Source organism: Neolamprologus multifasciatus, chromosome 23 (assembly GCF_963576455.1).
Source record: "Neolamprologus multifasciatus chromosome 23, fNeoMul1.2, whole genome shotgun sequence".
In the NCBI taxonomy this organism is placed as follows: domain Eukaryota; kingdom Metazoa; phylum Chordata; class Actinopteri; order Cichliformes; family Cichlidae; genus Neolamprologus; species Neolamprologus multifasciatus.
The window spans coordinates 9,545,307-9,569,452 of NC_140460.1; the positions used below are offsets into that span (position 1 = coordinate 9,545,307).

The following is a 24,146-nucleotide window of genomic DNA, read 5'->3' on the forward strand; positions in this document are numbered from 1 at the left end:
TATGTGTTGTACCTTCTTCATCCACCTTTCCTACCTACCATCCCTTTCTAAGATGTCTTTGCTCCAGATTTAGTGAGTGAAACTATTTATTAATATAAATTAGCAGGCTAGCATGGTATATCTATTGACAAAGCTAAACATTCAATAATGACTTAGCATTCCACCCTCTCAGCCAACGCCCCGCCCCCCCCACAAACCCCCCCCCAAAACACTAAAACGCTAAAAATAAAAATACGACTTTCAACCTGAAGTTAACAAAGAGGTGACACTTTGGTGATAAATTCCAACTTCAGTATAGTCAGTGTTTTTGCTAATTAGTAAATGCTAATCTGCTAGCACAACAAGCTAAAATAGCTAATAGTTATTGGATATGATTGCTTTTTAACCTTTAATCTCGAACTATTGTCTTTTCACTTGCAATAACACACTGGATACTACATGTCATTATGTGTTTGAACCAGTTAAAGTATAAAAAGTGTCTGCAAGAGCCAGATATCCAGCAAACTCATGTCCAAACAGAATGGGTCTTTATTCAGGAAGTGAAAGAAAGAAAAAGAGATTGTAATCAACACCCCATTTAAATACAAAAACAAAAATAAAAATAAACATGATATTCATTTTGCATATCAAAGAACCATTCAGTAATAATTACAATCCAAACATCTCATAAACGACTTTTGTGAAGCTATACACACAAACTCTGATTTAGAAATTAGTCACTTTAACAATAAAATTACAAATATTTAGCTTTAAAAATAATTAAACTCAAAATAATATTTTAGCAATTAGCATCTTTAAATTATATATAGTGTTTTTCACATAAAAATACAAAATAATACCAATGACATTTAAATATGAAAAATTATTCCAAGAACCTGCTACTATCAAATAAAATAAAATGTGGGAAAAAACAAGATGAAAAGAAATAGAAATATGCATGAAAAAGTCTCTCCTTTTGTTAGCAAAACACTATCCAAAATAACTACAATCATTTACATCAGTACAAAGATATCTGGATTTAAAAATACTTGCAATGAAAAAACGGGGTATCTTTTTCTGACAGTAAAAAATGACACTGTGGATCAGAAATTTGCAAAATATGCAATGAAAAAAATAAATCTGCATTAAAAAGGTTTACACTGTAGTTCTTACTTTTATACAAACATTAGAAACAGTATTGCACATCACAACACAGATTCGAGGTTAGTCAGCCTTTCAAAATGTGTTATATTCAAGTTTCAGAGCATCTACGAGGACAGGCAGCTGGGGCCTCGATGCAACAGGGGAGAATCTCAAGTGTCTTCCCAGAATATAATAAAACCTTCATGTTTCCTTCCATTAAATCAAACGTGTCATGTGTATCAAAATAAGAATCAGCTGTATATCAAAAACTTTGATGTTACTAATGATGTGATTCTTTGTCAACCAAAACTTTTGGACATAATCAGGGGTAAATAAATCGAAATATCAGTCCTATTTAAATAGAAAAATACAATCAAAATCAACTCATTTTTTCGTCTACAAAAATAGTGAAATAAATATGATTTTTACAAAAGCAAGGACACATACAGAACCAAGTAACAGTGTTTAACATAGAAAATAGAAGCTCACAAAAACAGCACGAGTCAAGTGTTACAGGTGACGATATTCAAACATTATCAGACGCCATGAGAACCAAAGCCACGAGGAGGAAGAGGGGCCAGAGCGGGAGCCCGGTCTTTAGCTTTCACCTCCCATCAGGTTGCAGGCCGCGACGCCTTTCCGACTCCCGCTCCTCGTAACACCCGGACCATTTTAGAATATATTAGAAAACATTTGCTTTTTGCTCTACTCACACAAAAGATAGCTAACTTAAGACCACTGCTCCACGCTACACCTTAAATAAGTCATTATGGGGAAAAAATATGATAAATTCTACCTATAAATAGGTGAAAACTTTCATAATTCGCTTCTAAACACAAGGGGTGAAGGAGACGGAAAACGAGCAGGGATACAGAAAAGTAGTGCATAATGTATATTATATATTAAGAAAAAATAAAAACATATTGAAGGGCCAGTGATGAGTAAATTGTTCACACAAACAATTTCAATTACACAACTCAACTAGTCTCAGTTCCATTAAGGTTTTGTAACAGTACACAGTTGACGCCTGAACACTGATACCGAGGAGCACACACACAGGGGCATGAGACACTAAAACCACGACAACACGAGAGCGACACACTTGTACAGTACCAAACAGACGGCTGGGTGACCGCCTCACAAAAAAGATTGTCCCTAAAGAGTTTTTCAAGGGTCGAGGAGGAAATCAAACAAACAATAAAAAGAAAAAGATCATCTTTAGTGAAGACCACGCGTCGCTGTCTTCATCGTGGACAAGTGTGGTGAGGAGATGTGGAGATGCTTCATCTTCCGGTAACTGCGCCAGTGTTTCCTTGGATTTATGGAGCTGCAGCCACACAGCATGAAAGCCTGACTGTTACATTACAAAATAAGCAGTTTAGTGTGTTCGAACAATGCTCAATAATGCGACGCAGTCACACGGAGCACGCCAAACTGACAAAGTCTTTCATTTGCGTCTGGTCTGCCGGTGAAGCTACACCAGATTAGCCTTTGGAACCACACAAAGATATGGATAGGAAGAGTGAAGTCATTCTTCTCTACGAAATCTGTTGATAGCTAAACTAGAGCCTCAGTCTACACTAACAACAGTCACACAGCACATGGACGACACACAAACACAAACCACTGAACACCACTCTGCTTCTCAATGGCATTTTTTTTGTTGGTTTTTTTTTTGCTATATAAGCCACCACGTGACAACGTGATGGCATCCACTAAGTCTACAGTAGAACCAATATCACTTTTTGTATTGTTAGTATGTAAACAGATCAAACAACAGAGAAACATCAAAGCATGCAAGTTTAAATATGTTTTTTTTAACTCATTTATCTTAGTCTGATTTTTTTTTCCCCTCTTAGGCATTTGTACTTGATGATCATGCTACTCATTATAGAATTGTTACGTCTTGTCTGCATTTATTATTTCAGTGGTTTGTTTTTTCCTGACATATATGCAGCATGCTATTTGTGTAGCTAAGCCTATTGTCATTATATGCACTCTTAAATCTTTCTATGGCAATGGGGGCCAGAAGTGTTCGAGTGCATACTGCATTTCGTTTTACATGATTCAGGTTTATAAATGGCATTAAATATAATACCTACACATCTATTCATATATATGTATATATAGCAGCAAAGCTTCTGAAATAGCTCGGTCAGTATAAATGTTGAATACAGTTGCAGAAAAGCAGATTTTGTATTTTGAGGTATCACTCTACGGGTCAGTATGAGCGCAAAAATAACCCTACTGTCTTCTTTTTTTTTTTTTTACATTTCAATAAACTCTCTAACAAGAAGAAAGAGCCCATGGCAAAGTAAAAAAAAACAACCAATGGTTTGCTTTGTGGCAGAAAAGGTGTCAATTTTAAGCTTCCTATATTTTTTCTACCTTTGGTTAATGACCCGGGGCAGGCGTCAACATTATAGAATCGAGGTTTTCCCAGAAACAAGTGTGCACTGAACGCACCGTGGGGTGGCTAGCAGCAGACAGACAGACAAGCTGCCCCCATGCAAAAACATTCCCGTATCTACGTTAAATCTCACATACAAAAATAATGATAATAAAAAAAGCTACAAAAATCAATCTCTTTTTTTGTTTTTTAAATCTCCTCTTAGAAAAGATGAAAGTACCACAAAAGAGTTGTAGAGTTGTCAGAGCCTGAGATGTGCGGGGGGTTTTGGTGAAAAACTGAGGCTTGTGGTGTTTGGCTGCTACAAAAGATATATAGATATATAGTATATACTGTATAGTGTTATGTACTTGATTATACTGATAGCTTAGGAAGCAGGAGAGGCTGAGCGATGCTCTTTTTCCTGTTAGCCAGTGTTTAATTTCCCTTTCCCCTAACTGTGTTACCATGAAATTGGGGGTCGCAATCTCTAATTCCAGCGGAAGTGAATCTGGCGAGGGCGGTCGGCGCCTTCTTTAACCAGAGGCTTGTGAAACTCCCGTCCGGCACGGGAGTGGATGTTAGCCCAGCAGAACTCGCAGTAGTATTGAAGACAGGTGACGTTAGCACAGAAAAAAGGAGCAAATTTCCCTCCACAACGAGCACCCTGGCACTCATCACAGAGCTGATCATCCAGGACGTAGGGCTTCACCTCCACCTGCACATTAACGAGACATAAATGTCAGCTGTAACGAAGGGCACAAGCTTAACGAAGCACAGGCAGAGAGAAAACCTAATTTAACCAGCCCTAACAAGCGTTTGCTCATCATAACAACAAGCCCCTTCTTCTCTGTAGGGATGCTGATAACACACAAAAAGATGCAAATGCACACACACTTGCACGCGCGAATGGCATGAATTACACATCACCATGACAACTGTGTCATATACCACGAATCCTACTGATTCCTAAAGTCTGAAAAGTTTAATTTACGGTAATAAAATATCTCTAAGCATTTTATTTGTGATCGTTAGTAAAATTTTGAGATTCTGCTTATAAATAAAATATTTAGTGAAATATGTATCATACTGTAGATTCCTACCATCTTTTGTTCCTTTATGGAATTAGTATGTTATCTTATGTTCTTGCATACAATGTCACAACCCACAAATGTGCAACATTAAAGCTAGAGAAGTCCAAGAATCAGACGATCCCCTGTGACCAAGCACTTGGAGACTGTAGGGAGCAAGAACTCCCAAACTTAGTTAAAAAAAGTTTGGTTGATTATGTCTACATTGTAACAACCTGTTTATTTCTCCTAAACGGTGCTACATTTCTAAGTAACATACATTTGAGGGTGGGGCAGCAGCACTGAGAATGTGGGTTGTGCCCATGAAAATCTTCTCTGCCAATGCCAAACACCTTAATCTACTGAAGTTCGATTGGTTTCGTTTATTCGAGTGAATGATTGCTAATTGTAGAATGGGTTGGTGTTTCCACATGCTACAGAGGCCTCTGTTTGTTAAACTAACACATTTTTAAAATTGCCAACATGTTTTATTTCTTTAGTTTTCAATCATCCAATCCAATAAATGAGAAGAAACAAGAGTCAGTAGCAGAAAAAACTGTTTGCCATTGACAGATGCAAAATACCAGCAACACTAAACAGTGAAACAAAGTGCTTCACGGACCACTACACTGAGCACAAAGGTTTCTATAAATCAAATGACCACATTCATTTGATAGTTTGCTGCTTTTCTTGAGGTTTCGAAAAGTGTTACATTTAATTACAGAAAATTCTGAAACCCTGATATACACTAAAAAGTCGAAGATGGGGGAAATATTAATGAAAGGAGGGTGGTCATACCCTCTTATCAATGTCAGCATGCTGCAGCTGGACGAATCTCGCGCTGATGGCAGCGATGTAACTCTGTTGGTTTGAGAAAGCCACTCGTCCTGCCCCCTTTGGGTATTTGAGCTCTGGATCTGTATCAATTCCTGCGTAGCACACTCCACCATAGAGGCGATCCATAATCATGGCCAACTCGACTAGTAAAGAAATGAACAGAGGACAAAAAGATGAATTTGAATATGTGAAAAAACAGATACAAGACTTGGATTTGAGAACAGAAGATAAGCTATCAGAAGCTTATTTTTAGTCCAAGTTATCGATACACGCATAACTTGAATTCATCTCTATTGAGATGCAATACTAGTCGTGGAGAAACAAGTTGGCTATATTTACTTGCTCTCAGAGGACGAGGGACGCCGCCCACAAAGATGGTCTTGCGGGGATCAAGAGGCTGAGATCCATCCATCACAAAATCGCTGTCGCTCAGGTTCCAAGGACGAATTTGCACCTGGTGTCAAAGTCAAACAAGATTAGATCACCTTTCCCCCCTATAAGAAAATTGTGGACATGTAGCTTCTTTTCACAGCGAGCTGGTACTGCTGTGCCACAGAGTATATTTAAAAGATGAATATTGCTATTTTTTCTGCTGCTTTAACCACATGTGCCTGCAATCAAATCAGTCCCTCGCTCTGGCTGTTAGACACAATGACGTCATTCTAAGGTACTTCCATGTTGGCATCACTATTCAGACACAAAAGCTACACCCATCTTTTAAATTATTATTTAAGTGTTTAAAGATTTAAAAGCAATTTTTGAAAAACTCACAGGTTTGTCCTTGATGGTGGGGCTGGAGACACACAGGTAAAGCTTCCCATCCTCCTCCATACAGGCTTCAATCAGAGCCTGCACCGAGCTCTCTTCCTGGAAAAGCAGGAATGCATAGCCTAGGGAACGTATATAAAAAGCTTCATTGTACATGCATATAAGAACAAGAGAGGGTATAACAAAGGTGCTCACCTTGGTTTGTCACTATTCAAATGACATTCACTTATTTGCATCATATCATAATACCGTGCAGGCTCAATGTAAATACTGGTAACCAGCCATAAATAAGTGAGCTTGATGCTTTTGCTAATACCTTTAGGCGGAAAGTAGGATTTACTCTCTGCTTTGTGTGGCCAGTCCACCACAAGGTGACCAAAGCGGCGGAAGCTTGAGGTTATTTCATCTAAGGGAATTTGACATGTGACACGTGAGTAGGGAGATAAATCATAGAATTTTTTTAAAAGGACTGGCAGTACAACACAATCATGAAATAATTTCTTTACTCACCTTCGTCTATGTCAGGAGGCAAACCTCCCACAAACACCTTACGAGAGAAGCGCTCGATGCGTTCCCCGTTTTGGTGAGGGTAACAGTTGGGAGAGCCAAGGACTCCTGGGACACCCTGGTTGCCATGGCCATCATCAAGGAGATTGTCATCAATAGGGAAGAGAGAGGAGCGGCCTGGTGGACAAAAAAAGGCAGGCAAGGCTACAGCAAATGTCAAGCATGCTATTAAACATTCACAAGCAGAAACCCTCACGAACATGTTTCCAATCCCAGTCACATTTCCTCTCCTTGAGGCAATGTTACATCTCTGCTATGACAGGGACGTACTGAGAGGAGAGGCTTTCTATAAAATAATGTTTCTGCTTTTATTGCACTTTATTGCTGAGTGGATGTGAGGCCAAGCACCAGCTTAAAGTGAGGATTACGTACAATTTGTTTTTTTACAGATCCGAGACTGGGACACGCAATCATGTGTGCTCCACTCAGAGCAGCGTGGCAGATAAAGCGTGTGTGGAAAGGCAGGCCGAGTGGAGTGAAGCTGTTAACATAATGGCTAAGCACTATGGAGTCCCAAAGTGTTCAAATATATACCAGACGACACAAGTTATTTTAAAAGAATAAATAATGAATTAAGTTATTCATTATATAGCAAATATAAATGAAATGAGGGGATTTCTTTATCACATTCTTTGCATTATATTAGATAAAATGTGAATTATTGGACCAAAGTCTTTAGCCAGCAAAGGAAAGCAATCAAATTAATCTGATTCAACTAGCAGCTTCTGCAGAAAATAAGCTTTGTGGGAAATAAAGGATCTCTTTAAAGGTTTGCGCGGCTCCTCGTTATAGGTGCCGAGTGATTTCAAGATAATCTTCACATATTCAATCCATTTTCACAGTTTTTTTAAGCGTGGATACATTTGGCAGAAGTAAAAACACATATTTTGAGGTATAAATAAGCTGCACCCAAGCAGCATGACTTCAGCCTCACTATCACTAACCTCCTTTGTTTGCTACAGTTTCAAAACTCAAAAGTGGGGAACAAAACGTGAAAATGTCTACAGTTTGTGTAAAACACAGACCTTATTTTAAGCACACAGTCAAAAATCTATACAAAGTGCTACATGCTAACCTATTTTATTTATACTTTGGGCTTCCATAGAGCAGAGGCTATAAACACCACCAAACATGAAACCCTCAACTTAATGTATGTCTGGATACTGAAACAACACATTTTTCTTTGTATGTTTTTTTTAATAGTCAATCAGAAATTTGATGAGCAAAATTCTGTGTTCCCAAATTTAAAAGCAGAAAACAGTGAAGTCTCAGTCCAGACTTAAGGCCTCAGTTTGGTATCTATTTAAGCAGTAACATGCCACAAGGAAAAAGCCACAAGTAAAGAGACACGCTAGAGAAAGCTGAATTTACCTCGACGCCTCCCATAGCTCCTGGCTGCATGTAGAAAAGTACAAGAGTGCAAGTTTCAGCTATGAAACATTTCTCAGAGGGCATTTGTAACTGTAGACTTTAATCTGCTGATCCAACCCAACCAGCTTTTATTCAAGTCACCGACTAATGAGCTAAACTGAGATACTTTTAAAAAAAGGACTTAAATCCTCCTGAAACCCAAAACAAAAATTTTTTTTTTTCCAAACTTCCTAAATGCTGTGGCAAGGAAGCCTGAGGGGCTGTATCTGTCATATACTTGATGAAAGCAATACACAGAAAGTCCAGAAGCCTAAAAATGACATTTACACAAATGTTGTTATTTTGCACAAAAAGGTTTTTGTTTGAAATCTAATTACACACAGCAGCATAGATGGCGTTGAAAAGAGGACAAAAACTATTTTCTGATTATTGAGTCTCAGGAGGAAATGGCAACAACCAGAACTTATTAAAAACACTCATAATTACTCCCAAATGTTGTCTGACCCCGATTTATGTCTCGCTAATACTGTTACAAAACACGGTTTTATTTTTTTGACAACTGGATGTGAAGCTAAAAAACCCAAAAAACACAGGGACTATTCAGGGCAACAATTATTCTAATTAACACAAGAAAATTTAATTGGAGGCAACCTGGAACAACCTTTGTCATTCAAGTACGACACAAAACGAGCACAGTAAATTTTCAGTTATACCACATAGCCACTTTAATGCCAACAAAACAGTTGAACAGCTGGTTAAAAAAAACTGAACCCATTTAACGGGTACCGTCAGATATTCTGCAGCAGATGCAGCAGAGGTGACACTGCGTGGCCTTATTGCACCACAGTGAGTGTGTCTAATGAGGCTAAAGAGTAATGGTGGGAGCATCATGAGAGCTGCAGACACAGGAGGATGGTGCTAGGAGATAATTACCATTGAGCATGAGTAGGCCGTCAGCCCCGGGGTTAGGGCATCCCACACGGCCTGATGTGAGAAACAGACACACACACGCAGAAAACACACACACACACACACACACACAAATAGGAATGAGACAGAGCAGATGGAGAAGACAGGGCAAAGCCAATGCATGTACATGGGAATAACCACACAAAAATGCACGCACACACATAAACAGAAAAAACAACTGTCTTTTCACATGTCTAAGTTGAGCACAAACAGGAGCAAATGCTTTTTTCTCCCATAAATGACCACGTACTGTTTCAGCTTTCCGACCAAACTACAGTGGAATTACTTGTTTTATTTAAGGCAATAACAATGTCCATTTAAAAAATAAACAAATACATTTTAATGCAAAGATCTAGCAAGTTCTGAGCTGAACAAGACAAATCTCCCCCTTTTTAACATTCTGCTTTGGAAATGATTGAGGAAAAAAACACTTGTTATAGTAACGCAATTTCCCATCATATTTAGTTTTACAGTGGTTTCTCAATCGTACTAATGAATGACACCAAAATCACAAATACCAAATTCTAGATCACAGCATTCGTTGTGAAATGTCAGATAAATTAAGTCACTAATAAGATACAAATATATTAAAAATGTGTTGCCTTATGAGAAGCTACATTTGGAGCCGTTATCCAGAATGCTGTGTTGTGTTAACCATGTCAGTGCTATAAATGGCAGAGCGGACCCCTGCAACCCCCCCCTTCCATCTCACCTCCTCTCTTAGCTGTCATATGCAGCGTGTGAAAGTGTGATCACATCTAAAATTAGAGTAGACCCCCCCCAGCCCCCCACGCTTTGCTGTGCACACTGGCCCGTGTCCTCTCCATCTGCTCCGGCAGGAAAAACAAGAAACTCGCCCAAGAAAGGAGGGCGCAGGTTGAGTAATAATCTTAGCCAACTGCAAATGAGAAAATCCACACAGGAAATTTTATACGTGTTTGCAAACCTCAACTGTTTGTCTTTTAACCAGCGATGAGTTTTTTCTTCTTTGTAATATTTTAAAGTGAGAGTGTCTTTGGCTTGTCAGGCTGTAAAAGAGCTACGAGCAGCCGTCAGTAGGAGCTGTTATTTGACACTGCTCCTCTGATGTCCAGCAGCTGAGCACAGGAGGCCAGGACAGTGTCGCTCTACGGTAAATTCGCTGCTTGGTCCTGCCAAGAAGTGAGGAATAATTCAGCAGTTACACAGATCCGTTAATATATTTTTAAGGTGTAAAATACACATGCTTGACAGTTACAGATGTTTTCTGATATTAGTAAAGAAAAACGCCATGGTTTCTCTTTTTCCTGACCTCCAGCTCTGAGTCAGATCAGTGTGCTGTTCAGGTTAAGTAGGAACAGGATCAGAGCTGGAAGGTCATGTAAATGTGCAGCTGGTGGCACAAGTATTAAGCTCTCAGCAGGGAGAAAATAAGCTGGTGTGTGGAAAAACAGCACAGCTCTGGGAGCAATGGGCCTGTCACTTCCCTGCACGATGTTGAGTTGCCTCCGCGAACACGATCGCCTCCCTCTGACCCCACGAACTGAGACTGAAAGGGAACGGCCAGCTTACCTTTCATCGGATCCTGCTCAGCTCGCATGATGTCAATCAGAGAGCTCTCCAGGGAGTGCATGTTCAGACTGTCGTACATCCTGGTGCGATCCTGAAAAAAATACAGGTGACATTTCTTCTTTTAATCATCCAGAGTTTGACAAAACAAACAAACGTCACGGTGCACGAATAAATCCTCACGTTTCTCACACACCTTCGGGATTTGGCTTATGAATAATAAAACCTTTGAAGCACAGGGTATTTGGCTTAACATGCACCTCACGCTCGGATTAACATTTTTTCCGTATTTATTCACTTCAGGAGTCTGAAGGTAAGTTTAAAGGCAGCCTACACAACGGATTCCCCAAGCTCTCTGGACTGCTTCCAAGATGCAGACAGAGAGAAAATGGAAACTAAAACCAGGAGCGGCATTTCACAATAGAGCTGAGATGGAGGTTGGGAGTTTGTCAGCAGAACAGTGAAGTTGATCATCTTATTATTCTAGCCAGAGTGCCAAGTCCACCATATAACACACAGCACAATGACAGGCTAATGTCCTAACTCTATGATAGTTAATAGCAGCATGTCGCTTCTGTGTAAGCAACAGTAGGCGACCGTGGCTCAAGAGTTGGGAGTTCGCCTTGTAATCGGAAGGTTGCCGGTTTGAGCCCCGGCTCGGACAGTCTCGGTCGTTGTGTCCTTGGGCAAGACGCTTCACTTTGTCAGTCTTCTGTGTCCACAACTGTAGCTTGTCTCCACCAGTGTATGACTGGGTGTGTAAAGCGCTTTGGGTTCCCTAGGCGGGACTAGTAAAAGTGCTATACAAATACAGGCCATTTAACATTACAGTAATTCAGAAAATGATCACACGGTAACTGCTCAAAATACTATCAAAAAATTTTAAATTAAAATGCAATTGCATGCAACTTCTTGCATTTGTGTTGGTCAAGCTTCAACTTGAACTTCATTTCAGGTAAGGGGACAAAATCACAGGAAGTCAAATTTCACAAGGACGGCTGATGATAAGTGACAACTGTGCTGGTGTAACCAGAAACAGTTTCTCTGCATTGTACTAGAGTGCACCGTCATGTGAAAACGTTCAGGTAGATGTAAAAACGTAGATTAGTTTGAGATCGAGGTTCACTTTAGCGCTCTGTTTCAAGTCTGGGGAGTGGTCCAAATGAAGCAGGAGTGCTTGAGCGCTGCAGAGCTTCACAGTGAGACGATCCTGAAGGGGCCAACTTTAATCAGAATCAGAATCAGAATCCTTTATTGATCCCTGGGGGAAATTATTTTTTTGTTACAGTGCTCCATTATAAACCAACATTAACAAGACAGACAATACGCTAACTAAGAATAGTACAATATATATATATATATATATATATATATATATGTGTCACTAAAGTGAGTGTTTTTTGCTTTTTAATCGTTTTGGAACTTTTTGACCAAACCCTTTGTTTCACTGCTGCATTATGAGAATGATTAACAGGTCCACACTGGTCTTTATGTGTTATAAACCTGCCAACTTTAGAGATGAAGGACAGCAACTTTTGCCTGCTTCCTTGCCAAAAGGGATGGGTGGCCAAATTTCAGGCTGGATGCCTTAGCGGACGCAACCCCAAATGGGATTTGTGTCTCCAGCTGGAATTGAACCAGGACCTTTTGCTTGCCAGCGGACCACTAGTTAATTTAAATTGGCTTAATTTTTTTAATATCCCTTTCCTTCACAGATTTTTCCATGTAAATATTCCAGGCTTGGAGAAATCTTGGTGATATTTCTGTCATCACATCAATACAGTGAATAGTGCAAGGGTTTTTTCTTTGAAGTGCTAAACAGCAACCTGTTTACTGTTGATCATTTAGTTTGAGTAATTTTCATGACAGGCCAAGGATTCTGGAGGGTTCTGTGTTAACAAGAAGACTGATGTAATGGGTGACAATGAGCAATGGGAAACCTGACGTTGCTGGATGATCTTTTTTCTTTAGCGTCATAGTATTTTAGGGTGATCACATCAGTTAATTGCAGGAAACTTGTGGCCTTTCTTAGAGAAACAACAAGTGACTAGCCCCACTAAAGGCTAACTGAAGGCAGAGGTGCTGTTCCTTTTGTCCCCAGTTTACCTCTGTGTTATGTTAAAAACATGACACAGCAGAGATATAGTCTGTCACTGACTGCCAAACATTAAACAGAGAGGAAGGAAGGAAAAGACTTGGAATCTGAAAAATTCCAGTAGTGACACTGTTTATGGAAATTAACAATCCATGCAGTCGCGTCTGTTTCCTGGAATAGGAAGCGCTGCACTTCTTGGCACTGATAATACTAATAATTTGAGCTCATAGCAACAGTCGTACCATTTGGTGACACCATTAATGAGGTGATATCATTAGATCGGTCTGAATGAGTCATGGCCATACCTGCATTAATCTTAGAATTGATTTATGCAGAAACCCTGAGAGGAGACTGGAGTAGCAGGCAAAGTCACTCATAATCTGAAAGGTTTTGTGGATTTGATTTTATATTAATTGTGTGTTGAGGTCCTTAAAGGCACATTTAAACTTTTAATCAATTGATGCACTTTGAGTGTCCAAGCTGTGCAGTTTTTAACATTAAAATGTCTCTTGCATGAAGCCTATAACTGAATGATTTTATAGAAGAATTCAACAGCAACACTGAGCTCTTTCAATGCAAGTCGCACTGGAAATGATAAACTATGACAAAGAATGATATTAAACATGGAGTTTCAGGGAACAATACTGCCTCATAAATGTTCCTAAGAACCCAGTAATATCAATTCAAAACAAGTAAAACACTGTTCAAAGTGCCTGCATCCCAGGGGGAGATTTTCTGAAGGCTGTGTTTCCTGACTATGACTCCATTTCTTTGCAGGCACGAGAATCGACACATCAAATCACAATGCAAATTATGTTCTTTGAAAATAGCAACCAGTCTCACGGCACACGCAGACGTCTCTTTACACTTGGCAAAGATCTAGGCTTCACAATCTTCCACATCAGGTTACTTTGCTTTTTTCTGCATTCTGTGTAAGTTTGATTGCTAACTTGAAACTCCAGGCAGGGTTTAATTCAGTGTGTGCACGGGAGGTGTGTTACTATGACGATCACAAGTGTCTGGGTCCAATTTTAAGAAGAATATAAAGTGACATGTGGGGCATCACTTGAGTTGTGCTGCAAGCCTTGGTTCTGAAGCATGTGCTATAAGCTATGCGTTAAACAAAAGTGATACATTCTGAGTGTAACGTGTAAAAGTTATATGGATGACTCTGTGTGTGGTTCAATGCATTAATTAAAGATAATTATACACAAATAAACCGAGCACAAGGCACTACATAAATGTTTTCAGGGGTTATAAATCAGTTCATGTTTTTAGTTCTGGTAAAAACATTTTTCCTACACATTAGGTAACTGTAATAAAATAATCTTCTTAAACAAGTTTTGTGAATTGGGATTTCATTTACTAACACACACAACAGACCTACTTGTTTAAGAAATAGTGAGAAAGAGGAAAATGTTGTCAAATTAGGTAAGTCACTGTACTTAGTCATCCCACAGAGGCCCATTCTGAGCCTGGAAAAACACTGTATCAGCGACACGAAAGAGACGAAGATTAATCCAATTTTGTGAACAAATGGGAATTTTGTTTTTGGCAGGAAAATTAGAACGATGTGATTAAAATATGACTAAACGATGACCATCTGGACCCTGAAGCATTAAAAGGGGAAAGTACATGCACTAGTGATCGTAGAGTCGCTCAGTTCATTTAAGTGCACAAAAAAATATATCATTAATGTTAGAAACGTGACAATATTCAGAAATTAGACACATTGACACTACAATATGCTGCCTATTTTCTGATGAAGATATGGGAATGGATGTGGTAATATGTTGTGTAGACATGTATAGAGAACATTTGGAATGTGCATTTACTCTTTTGATGTCATTTGCTCCACACGACCTCGTTCTTGTTTACTGTCAGCTCTGCCAAGCGGGGCAGAAATATTTCATATCCTCTGCCACGTTTTCTTTGAATGTTTTCAGTCACCAAAAGAAAATCCCACATTTTTGGTCATTGGGAGAAACACATCTACTTTTAAATATCATTTGCTCATTGAGAGGCCTTTTGTATTACGCAACAAGTCTATTTAAGAAGGTATTTAAAGAAAACAAGGAGTGAGTTTGTTACCTAGAAAACTTAACTTTAATTAGTTTCATTGCAAGTATCAGTGAAATTGTAACTTTTCATTAGCCATATAAAGACCATAGTATAGACACTTGTCTTTCAGAATAATAGCAAAAACCTGAATATTTTATGCAAGTAAACAACTGTATTTCTGATACTTTCATTAGGTAGACCACAACTTGGAATATGACCTTTTAAAGTTTGGCAAAGGAGCAGTTTTAGTGGCAAAAGGTGTTAACTTCCTGAAAATAAAGCAGCCCAGCTCAGATCCTCAGATCTAAAAACTCTTGCTTATGTTTCTCCTGTTGATAGAAAGAATTATTATCCCCTTTTAGTTTATACCTCATCAAGTAAAGTTAAGCGAAACTATCCCTTCAGAGACCTTCATCATTTAATTTGTCTAACATCTAATTTGTGTGATTGATTTAACCTCTGTCGCCAGCTCTTTCCCACCTTTAAACCCACTGATTCTCACACTGTCAAACAAAACCCCTTCTGTTACCCCCCACACACACACCAAACCAATGATCCTACAAAACCCACCAACAGCAGCCAATGCAGTCCCAACCCTAAACACATACCTGCAGGGGCAACAAGGTGTTGCTGTTGCTGTCTGTGCGAAACATGTTCTCCTCTATCCAGGACTTAGGCCCCAGTGATCCGCCAGAGCGTGGGAACTTGGGAGGAGCGATGACATTGCTTGAGAAGGGCTTCTTCAGGGGTGAGACGTGACTGACTGAGCCAGGTACACCCATGCCGCTCCCTCTGCGGTGGTCCCGGCCCCAGGACATCCCCCCGGAGCCCCAGCCATTGCCTTGGTGACTACCCCAGGGAGACGGTTTCACCATGGGCTGTGCAGACATTAAGATAACATGGAGTTAAAGAGAACTTACAGCTTTATCATGTCTGTAATACACAAATATTTTTTGTATTTACAACATCCATTTCATCCTATCTTGCCTTTCTTTCCTTTCACAGCCACAGCTTGATCTGCTCCTGTAACGGGTGGCTGGATAAGAAGATTTAGGGCTTTAAGACTAATACTAAGTATCCCGTGCGCTGCAACACCACCTCTGTAACTTACACACAGTCTCTCTCCACCTGGACCTTGGGTCCCCTCTTAAGCATCATGCATTGGATTGCATTGTGCTTAATCTCACATGTGAATCATACACAGAGGAGAAACAACTTTCTGTTTCTTCTGCACTCAATGCTTAATGTAAACTGAAAACCTTTGGACTCATTGCCAACGTCCATGTTCTAATAGTGCTGTATTTGAGGAACAGAGTTAATAATCTAAAAAAAAAAAAAAAAGGATAATAGAAGTGCTTTTAAGCAGAATCATAAGAGAGAGACTCAGCACTCTAAGAAAGGGAAATGGAAAAATCTATGAGCAAAGTTGAAAGAACGCTCTTTTTAAAGCTACTGTTGGGAAATCCATGTCCTGGTTGCCACTGAAATTAAAGTTAGTTTAGATGAAGCTTCCAAAAAACAAACGAGCAAACAAAAAAAGATCCAATAAGCGCCCAGAGATATTTCAAGATGGCTGCCGAGTACCAAGACTTGCTTCTAGAAGGACATTTACATGAAAAGAGGCTGTTTTAGAGTCCTAGTAGAAATGAATGTACCAAACCTCACATACAAAAAAAAAAAACATTCACAAAATATGCATTTAGTAACTAACAAAATAGAAAAGATGCAGCATTTTCTTATGTTTTTCACTTTAAAATTGAACTTGCACGTAATCACCATTATGCGGTTGTCTGTGTTGGTTTCATGAAAATATATTTACATAGGACTCAGAGCAAAGGGCTAAAGGTTAGTGAAACAGGAACACCACACATGCACTACAGGCACACCCAGTCACATACATACTTCCATGCACACACCCAATGTGCAAATTGCATTACGGAGAAACCTGAAGCTGAAGGCTACAAACCCCCAACTGCTGCACGACTGGTCTGCTCATGAGAGCTTCTGCTGTTGCTGCATTTCCTCAGGGCATTGCAACCGACAACCATCACACCACCAAGATACTGGACGTTTTTCATTTCACTCATGTATAAGCACCCATTTACGACACCAAACCCTGCAAACCTTTGTATTCCCACTGAGTGCACCACAAGGCAGGGATGGCCCTGTGCCATGTGACCACATCCCACAGCCAGCTTCCAGGAGAGAACAACAGCTAGATTCAGTGATGCTCTCTTGTAACCCTGTTCACCCCTCCCTCTCTTTGCCTAAAGAGTAGACTTGAGCCCTTGCATAATGCATTATGCATTTGTCATTATGCATCAAGATAAAAATAGTTTATTCTTCAAGGTAAAGATTATACATGAATTCACATACACACATTAGTCTATAAAGGCTTTATACCTACATTGTGACAAGATATCCCCAATCTAAGGATGTGCCAGAATCAGCTTTCACAAAACTATAGACCTTATGGATTGGCTACAGATTTGGAGAGTCTTAATATCTACATTTACTTGTGATAGTGACATTAATGGGAATAGGAGACCCGGCCATGCCAAATTCTTGTGATTCTTGTTCCCCAGCAGCTCACCTGATGTTGGTTGTAGTTGTTCCTCTGCTGCAGGAAGGCGCCCTGCTGGGGATGCATCTGGGGACTAACGGGGGATCTGCGACTTTGCGGCTGCTGAGGGACGTTTATCTGGGGTGAGAAAGGACCGCTGAAGCCCTGCACGTTAATCCCGGCGCACGGATTAGCTGACACCGGAGAAAAACTCTGGAAGAAGGCCGGGTTGATGGAGGAGGGGATACCTGGGTAGAAGCTGTTGTCAGAGTCCGCGTTGGGCATATGGTTAATGGCGTTCGCGTGGATGGGGTTGATGGAGTTGGGTGCGGGCGGGGGAGAGGAGCTGGTCTGAACGGACCAAGGGGTGCCGAACCCAGGGAGGGAAGGTGAAGACGAACCCGCACTGGCGCTCTGCAACTCCTGGGTGGGGAGGTTCGGGAACGCGGCGCCGAGACCTCCGGACAACATGTTGCCGGTGCTGCTGCTGCTGCCATTGCCGTTATTTATATGGTGGGCGATAGGGGAGTCCATTTGGATCTTGTTTAGGTTTACGGAAGTGGGCAATGGCGACGCGGCATCAGCTTCAGCCTCTTCCACTGGAGAGCCGCGGGGGTCAGCGGCGCTGAGTTTGGTCTTGGAGAAGGGCTGCCTCTGCGGCAGGTGACTGAAACGTCCCTGGGGTGGGGTCGGCTCTGTGGGGCTGAACTCAGTGTGCTGACCTAACTGCTGATGTATTTTTCTGCTGTGCTGAAGGTCACAGATAGACTGCGTCGGGCAGAAATGATCAGGGAAAGCTATCTTCTGCTCTACGTGGTTATAATCCGGCGTGAACGAGCTCAGCTGGCCGTCGTTGTGCCTGTCGGTTTGGTTCGGCTGCTTTCCGGGTTTGCTGACCGGGCTGCTGCTGCGGTCCGTTTCCGTGGTTGACGGGGGTAACTGTGTGGTTGTCACCCCCACAGGCTCATCCTGCATGTTTTACTGATGCGCAGCAGCTGACAGAAACAGCAGGGACGAGGCGACGCTGCTGAAAGGCGAAACGAGGGAGGAAAACCGGTAGGACGAGGCGTAGTATCCGTCCGCCGATGTAAAATACTAAATTCGACGTTTAAATAAGGCAAGAAATGCCGACGAGAATATATTTAACCAGCGTTCCTAAATGAGGTCTATTCAAAGAGTGTGTGTGAGAAGGCTGCAGACTACAGCGCTGAGAGGAGGGGGTCTGGCCTGTGCAAATAGTCGGCTCGCTCGATGCCTAATCTCTGTTTCACTCGGCGATATTATCATCTGACTAAAGACCGAGCTTTTTAGGCCTTGTACACTAGCCTAGCCTGTACGGTCCATTCCTGTCCGACCGTTCTGCCCCCTCCTCTGGTTACCGGCTGTGCTGCTGCGGCAGAGGATTAAAGATCCCCGACTCAATCGACGTCACGACCGCATCACGCCTGTGCGCCCGCCTCGAGCCCGAGCTGCAAAGAGGACCGCATTGTTTACGTCACTTTTTCATTATTCATAAAGTGCAGTAGGCCTAAAACCCTCAGCAAAAAGGCCACTGTAGGCTGACTGTGGCCCTAATTATGACCAATAATTTTATGACTAATACTGCCGCGTGACTAATTTGTATGGCCATGTAGCGAAGTGACCCTATAGCAACTATTGCAAACTACTAGTCTGTTAGCATATTCATATTCATCGTCAAATATTCAAGAGCCAGTAACCCTTTCGTATTTATATTTCCCAATACATGGTGTTAATTTGAAATACTTTAATTCAGCTAAAGTGACATTCAGAAGCCTAATTCAAACGCCCAGCCAGGATACATTACGCACTCTTATTGAACTGGATGTTAACGCCACTTTGGCCTTTCTATTCTGCATGTCTCCCCAATAGTGCTTTGAAAAAAGCTCAAGCATTTCCAGGGTACACATTGTACAGTTTTCATCCGCCCGTGCCTATCAGTATTCAGTCCACAACCATCGTGCGTGCGTCTGCGCCAGCGTCACTTTACGCATGTACGCCGACAAGCTAAATATAGTTTTCTATGTCAGCGCGTGTCAGGGGAGATGAATCTTCTTCGCCTGCACTGAACTCAAAGCTGACAAGTAACCCAACATATGATCTGCCACCAGCAGCAGCTCTATGTGGCTACTAGGTAATCTTTTTCTTTTTTTGGAGCGAGTGAGAGAGCGCATCCCGGGAATGCCACCAACTGACTGTGTTTTAGGACACAAGGCAGAAACAACAGAATGTTTTAGATGGTCTCTTCCCTCAGCAGCTGAGAGGTATATGCCCTTAATTCATTTAAAAAAAGAAAACAAGCATCCATGGGGAATTGGAGATATACAAATGAAAAAAAAATCCGTTCTTATTTTGACAGAAAGCCCACTTTCAGTGCGTTACTCCACTGCATTTTCTGTGTTAGCACAAATATGGATGAAGAATTTTCACTTTTCTTAAAGAGTGAAACTGAATAAATCATCGCGGCATCTCTGTTTGAAGGCGATTTTTAACGAGGTAGACAAATACCAGAGTAGCAAAGCAATGTGCATGATGGACCTACCATCTGGTCCCTGCTAATGATGATAGCTCACATGACACATAGCGTATTGCTTGAAAACGGTGCTGCCAATTCCATAATTTTATCAAGAACTTGATAAATATTTTTGGATAAAGCGTTATATACATTTAACTATTACAGTCACCGGTATGTGTGTATACTGGAGAGTGAATCTCTGTCTGTTTTACAGTCAAGCTGAACTTAAAGTAAGACTGAAAGTGATCACTGAAAGCACTTGACCCCTATCACTGATGTCTTATTTTTCCTCCCCCTACTCACTGCACCTATGTCTTTTGGGCATAAAGCAGCAGAGAGAAGAAGCCCCCCCCCCCAAAATTCCCTATGATAAGGTCCCAGATGGGACAATCCCACCAGTGAGGGGGCAGGTGTGGTGGCCACAGTTGGAGCTGAGCACCAGTGATTAGCCAAGCCCAGTAGTGCAGCAGGGAGTTAAATGGGGCAGGCTGCCAGCTGCTTGCGCCTGATGATGATGATGATGAGTTGGGGGGGGGGGGGGACACGGTGGGGGTTACCCTGGTAGATGGGGTGGAGGCAGGGTTGGTGTTAGAGAGAGGAGGGAAGGGGGTGGGGGTCTTTTCTGTGACTCTCACCTGGCCCAACACACACAAAATTTGACACATCTGTCCAAATACTGTACACAGTTCTCCATATTTGCATTCACTTTCAGCTCGAACTGTCTGAGTATGTTGAAACATCGAGCCAACAAGTATAAGTATAATGATATCAATACAAGCGAGCATATGTCATCGGATCATGAGGGTGCATCATGTGGCTGAAATAAAGTAGCTACGCTCATTCAAAGCAGGTTTTGAGAAAGCACCTGGCCCACTAAGCAATCTCAAATTTCACCATGTTTATAAAGCTTGATCTATTTAGGTCTCTGTCAGAGAGGATGACAGTCACACTGCAGCTGCAGTCGTCATAGCAACAGGTAATCTGCATTTCCTTTTGTGTGCTTGATTAGCCTGTTTGACTCAGGGCTCTCACCCTCTCTCAGTCTGTATGTTTTGAAGGGTTGGGCCGATGCCACTGATCAGCTCATTCTATCTCACGGATGCATTCATCAGCGGTGATGACATTGTATTCTGAGAGTCACGAGTGTGTGTGATTCAGGTTTTTATAATCCCATCCCAGCATACAGGATGTATGCTTTTTGCATGCCACGCAACTATTCTTTCAGGGCTGCAACTGTTTCCTTAGACAGAAGCACCAACAACCCTTTGTTTTTTCAGTGGGTACCTGGAGATTCAAAATGTGTTTATGTCTGATCTGTAAATACATAAATGCTAATATTAAATTCAGATCAGTCTGAATGACAAAAAATATGATTTTTTTTTTTTTTTGGGGGGGGGGGGGGGGAGTTGCAGTTTTTAAGATATCTAATATTTGTTTAATTACCAACATATAGAAAGATTAGCATAATATAGTTTCTCTTACTTACAACATTTAACTTACTGCAAAAAAAGTAAACAACCGTTTCCCTTTCTAGAGTCAGTCCCTCTTTAATCTTGCTAAATGAAAGACCTTGCCATGGGCAGTTTTCATTGGAACAACTTTCTAAAACTTAGCATTATACTCAGTAGCTTGGTTTAGGGCAATATGTGCACTGACTGTAGAAAGGGATGAGGTTTTAAAGTGTAAGGCATAGTGGCCCTGAGGCGCAGGACGCACCATAAACACCACCAACAAAAATCCACAAACAAAAAAAGCATTTCAAAAAAACACTGGTCAACCTTCCCCTTCCTTCAAGTGTGTTTTCAGAGGTCAAAATGATAGTTTAATGTAATATGTCGAGAATAACTGCATTACATGCATATCCATATCACGAACTTAGAGTTGTATTAAATAGTAAATCAACTTCCCAAGCTTTTTCATAATAGAGTAAACCACCATAATTGTGAGCCTCTGAATTAACATGCTTGTTGTCTTGTTGAACATTTCCATAACAACTTTAATTTGAACTGCAATCTTTTCTTTCTGATTTTGTTGAACAAAACAACTGTCAGTTGGTAATTTCCATAAAAATGACAGATCAGAGTCCCCACCCTGTCCTCTTTTTTGTTTCCTCTTTTATTTGCTAACCCAGCCTCTATTCTGTTCATTTATTTTGATACCCAGCTGAGTTTGGGAGAGACGAACAGAGACCAATTACTTAATTACTTTATGATAAAAAATAAATAAAAAATAAAAACTGTTTTAATAACAATAAAGAATTATTCATTATGAAAGGAGGAGGACCCTCAACTGTGTGTGAGCCCCTGAGTTTGTGCCAAGAATATCCATTAAATAATCTGCCTCAGATTATAGAAAATCCCATATGATAGTCCCATAACATGTTCCTATATAACTGAATCAGTCTCTTCTTTCATCCTTTAAAACCTTTTTTGGAAAAAAATAAATGGCTGAAAAATGAAGCTAACTTGGAAGCAAATTCCAGTTCCTCATATAGCTGCTTCACTTCTCCACAGACTACCATTTTAAAATTCCCAACTTTAATTCAGAAAATGATATGTTTACAGCCTGTTACAAAATGCATCTTTGGTTTCTGGAGCTAATCTAAGGCTTAAAGGGGTAAGATCACTTGTATTGATTGGCGTACTAGCACAGGCGGTTGTCATAAATATCCATCCATCCGTCACTTCTTAGGGAATAGCACTGTGTTCCCAACTAAAATAAACCCTCTCTCTGGGGGAAAGTCTTAATACACCTTGGAAGAGACTTCTTTCAGCTGCTTCTATTTGCAACATCATTCATTAGGTCCCAACTCACAGCTCATGGTCATAGGTGAGGTCAGGAACGTGGATCGACCAGTAAATTGCCACAACAGAGCAGTAAAGCATTCACTTTGCAACAGATGCTGCGTCAATCCGAACTACCACTTCAGCCAGTTCTAGTCACCAAACTGGACCTTTTCGCCTGTTGTTGTGTTACACACTTCAGGACCTTTGCAAGCAATGTGTCAGCTGATATCTCTAAATATGAGTAAGTATTATAAGCACATGTACAGCTGGATATCACTGTGTGTAAACAGGGAAAAAATTAAATTATGGCAAACTGATGCTTTATTTTGACATTTGTCTTGTTTACCAGAGAAACTGAGCACACTGTCTTGTTGTACCTATGCTTCCAATTTAGCATCCTATCCTAAATTTATAATACCAGCACATGGGAGGGCTTTCGTTCCAATTTGCACCCGGCATGGCCTCCAGGATGGAGGTTTCTTTGTTGCGCTAAATTGTCCCTTTGTTGTGACTCTCTGGGCACCGAATAGCTCTTTGTGTTTGCTGACTGATAAAGCTTCTGCAAACAGTTATCTTAGTCACACACACATGCGTGGACACAGACAAACACAAACACCCAGTTAGAAGTGTTGGTAACGATGTTAGATCCACGTTAGATCACAAACTCACAAACAAACTGACATACAGCGTGATAACAGATGCCTTGATAAGCTTATCTTGTATCCAAGCAGGGGTTTCTCAAGACTGGTCACACCTCCTTGTAGCCACTGTTTCTTCAGAATCCATCAAAAACGGTCCTCCATCTATGATTGGTACTATTCTCTGAGATGAATGAGGGCAGTATTATGAACGGCATATATTTGCATTTTATGACCCACTGCAGAAGGCTTGGCACACTGATTAGGTGGCTCGTTTCTCCAAGAAAGACCATGGACATCTGTCATGCTTTAAACGTATTAGAAGTGTGACAGGGTGTTATCACTAGATTAGGCTGTATATGACCTTGCAGCAATATAGCAAACTTCAAAACCTCAAATTATGAAAGCTTTTATCATATTTGATCAACCCCATTCTGTTTTCTATGTCTAAGACTCTCCTGGCTCTTGTCACTAATCTTATTCCCAATATTCTCATGAGTGCTCTCCAGTGATCATGTCCACATCACATCTGTCTGTTCTCTTTGCTTCAGCTTATATGTGTGTGTGTGTGTGAGAGAGAAAGAGATGCAGTTATCTTAATGTCAGGGTAGATTTCCTTGGCTTGTTGCACAGAAGCCAGAGCTTTGTTGTAACAGCAAACATTAGCATGACTAGATAACATCCTTCAGCCTTCTGTTTTCCATCCACCGTTTATTTGCACACAAATACATGAATAGGATGGACACAGACGCTAATGTCAAGCCTCAACAGGGGTCTCAGACATATGGGGATGCCTTTAATGATGTTTAAAAGAGAAACAAAGAGGGCA

General features: G+C 40.8%; 1 protein-coding gene across 5 annotated transcripts; it reads right to left on the reverse strand.

Moving 5' to 3' along the window:
- Positions 1–510: 510 nt before the first annotated feature.
- cpeb2 (cytoplasmic polyadenylation element binding protein 2) lies at positions 511–18,810 on the reverse strand. 5 transcript variants are annotated; one of them, XM_085150966.1, is made up of 11 exons: positions 17,391–18,810; positions 15,406–15,675; positions 10,645–10,735; positions 9,058–9,108; positions 8,125–8,148; positions 6,697–6,918; positions 6,503–6,592; positions 6,190–6,308; positions 5,758–5,872; positions 5,380–5,561; positions 511–4,229 (listed from the first exon to the last, which is right to left on the reverse strand). In XM_085150966.1, the coding sequence occupies exons 1-11, from the start codon at positions 18,333–18,335 to the stop codon at positions 4,002–4,004; spliced, it is 2,337 nt and encodes a 778-aa protein (XP_085007092.1). In that variant the 5' UTR covers positions 18,336–18,810; the 3' UTR covers positions 511–4,001. The 5 variants fall into 5 exon arrangements, with proteins under 5 accessions (XP_085007092.1, XP_085007087.1, XP_085007089.1 ...); XM_085150961.1 differs by having other exon boundaries at positions 6,697–6,870; positions 17,391–18,808; XM_085150963.1 differs by lacking the exon at positions 9,058–9,108 and having other exon boundaries at positions 6,697–6,870; positions 17,391–18,808.
- Positions 18,811–24,146: the final 5,336 nt, after the last annotated feature.

Bases quoted from the DNA above. Each gene is read 5' to 3' on its own strand.
- cpeb2 (XM_085150966.1), bottom strand. From the start codon at position 18,335: ATGCAGGATGAGCCTGTGGGGGTGACAACCACACAGTTACCCCCGTCA. The intron at 5,562-5,757 runs GTAAATATAGCC...TTTCTTTACTAG, and splicing joins CCCTCGTCCTCTGAGAGCAA to TCGAGTTGGCCATGATTATG. The intron at 4,230-5,379 runs GTATGACCACCC...GTTAATGTGCAG, and splicing joins ATGCTGACATTGATAAGAGG to GTGGAGGTGAAGCCCTACGT.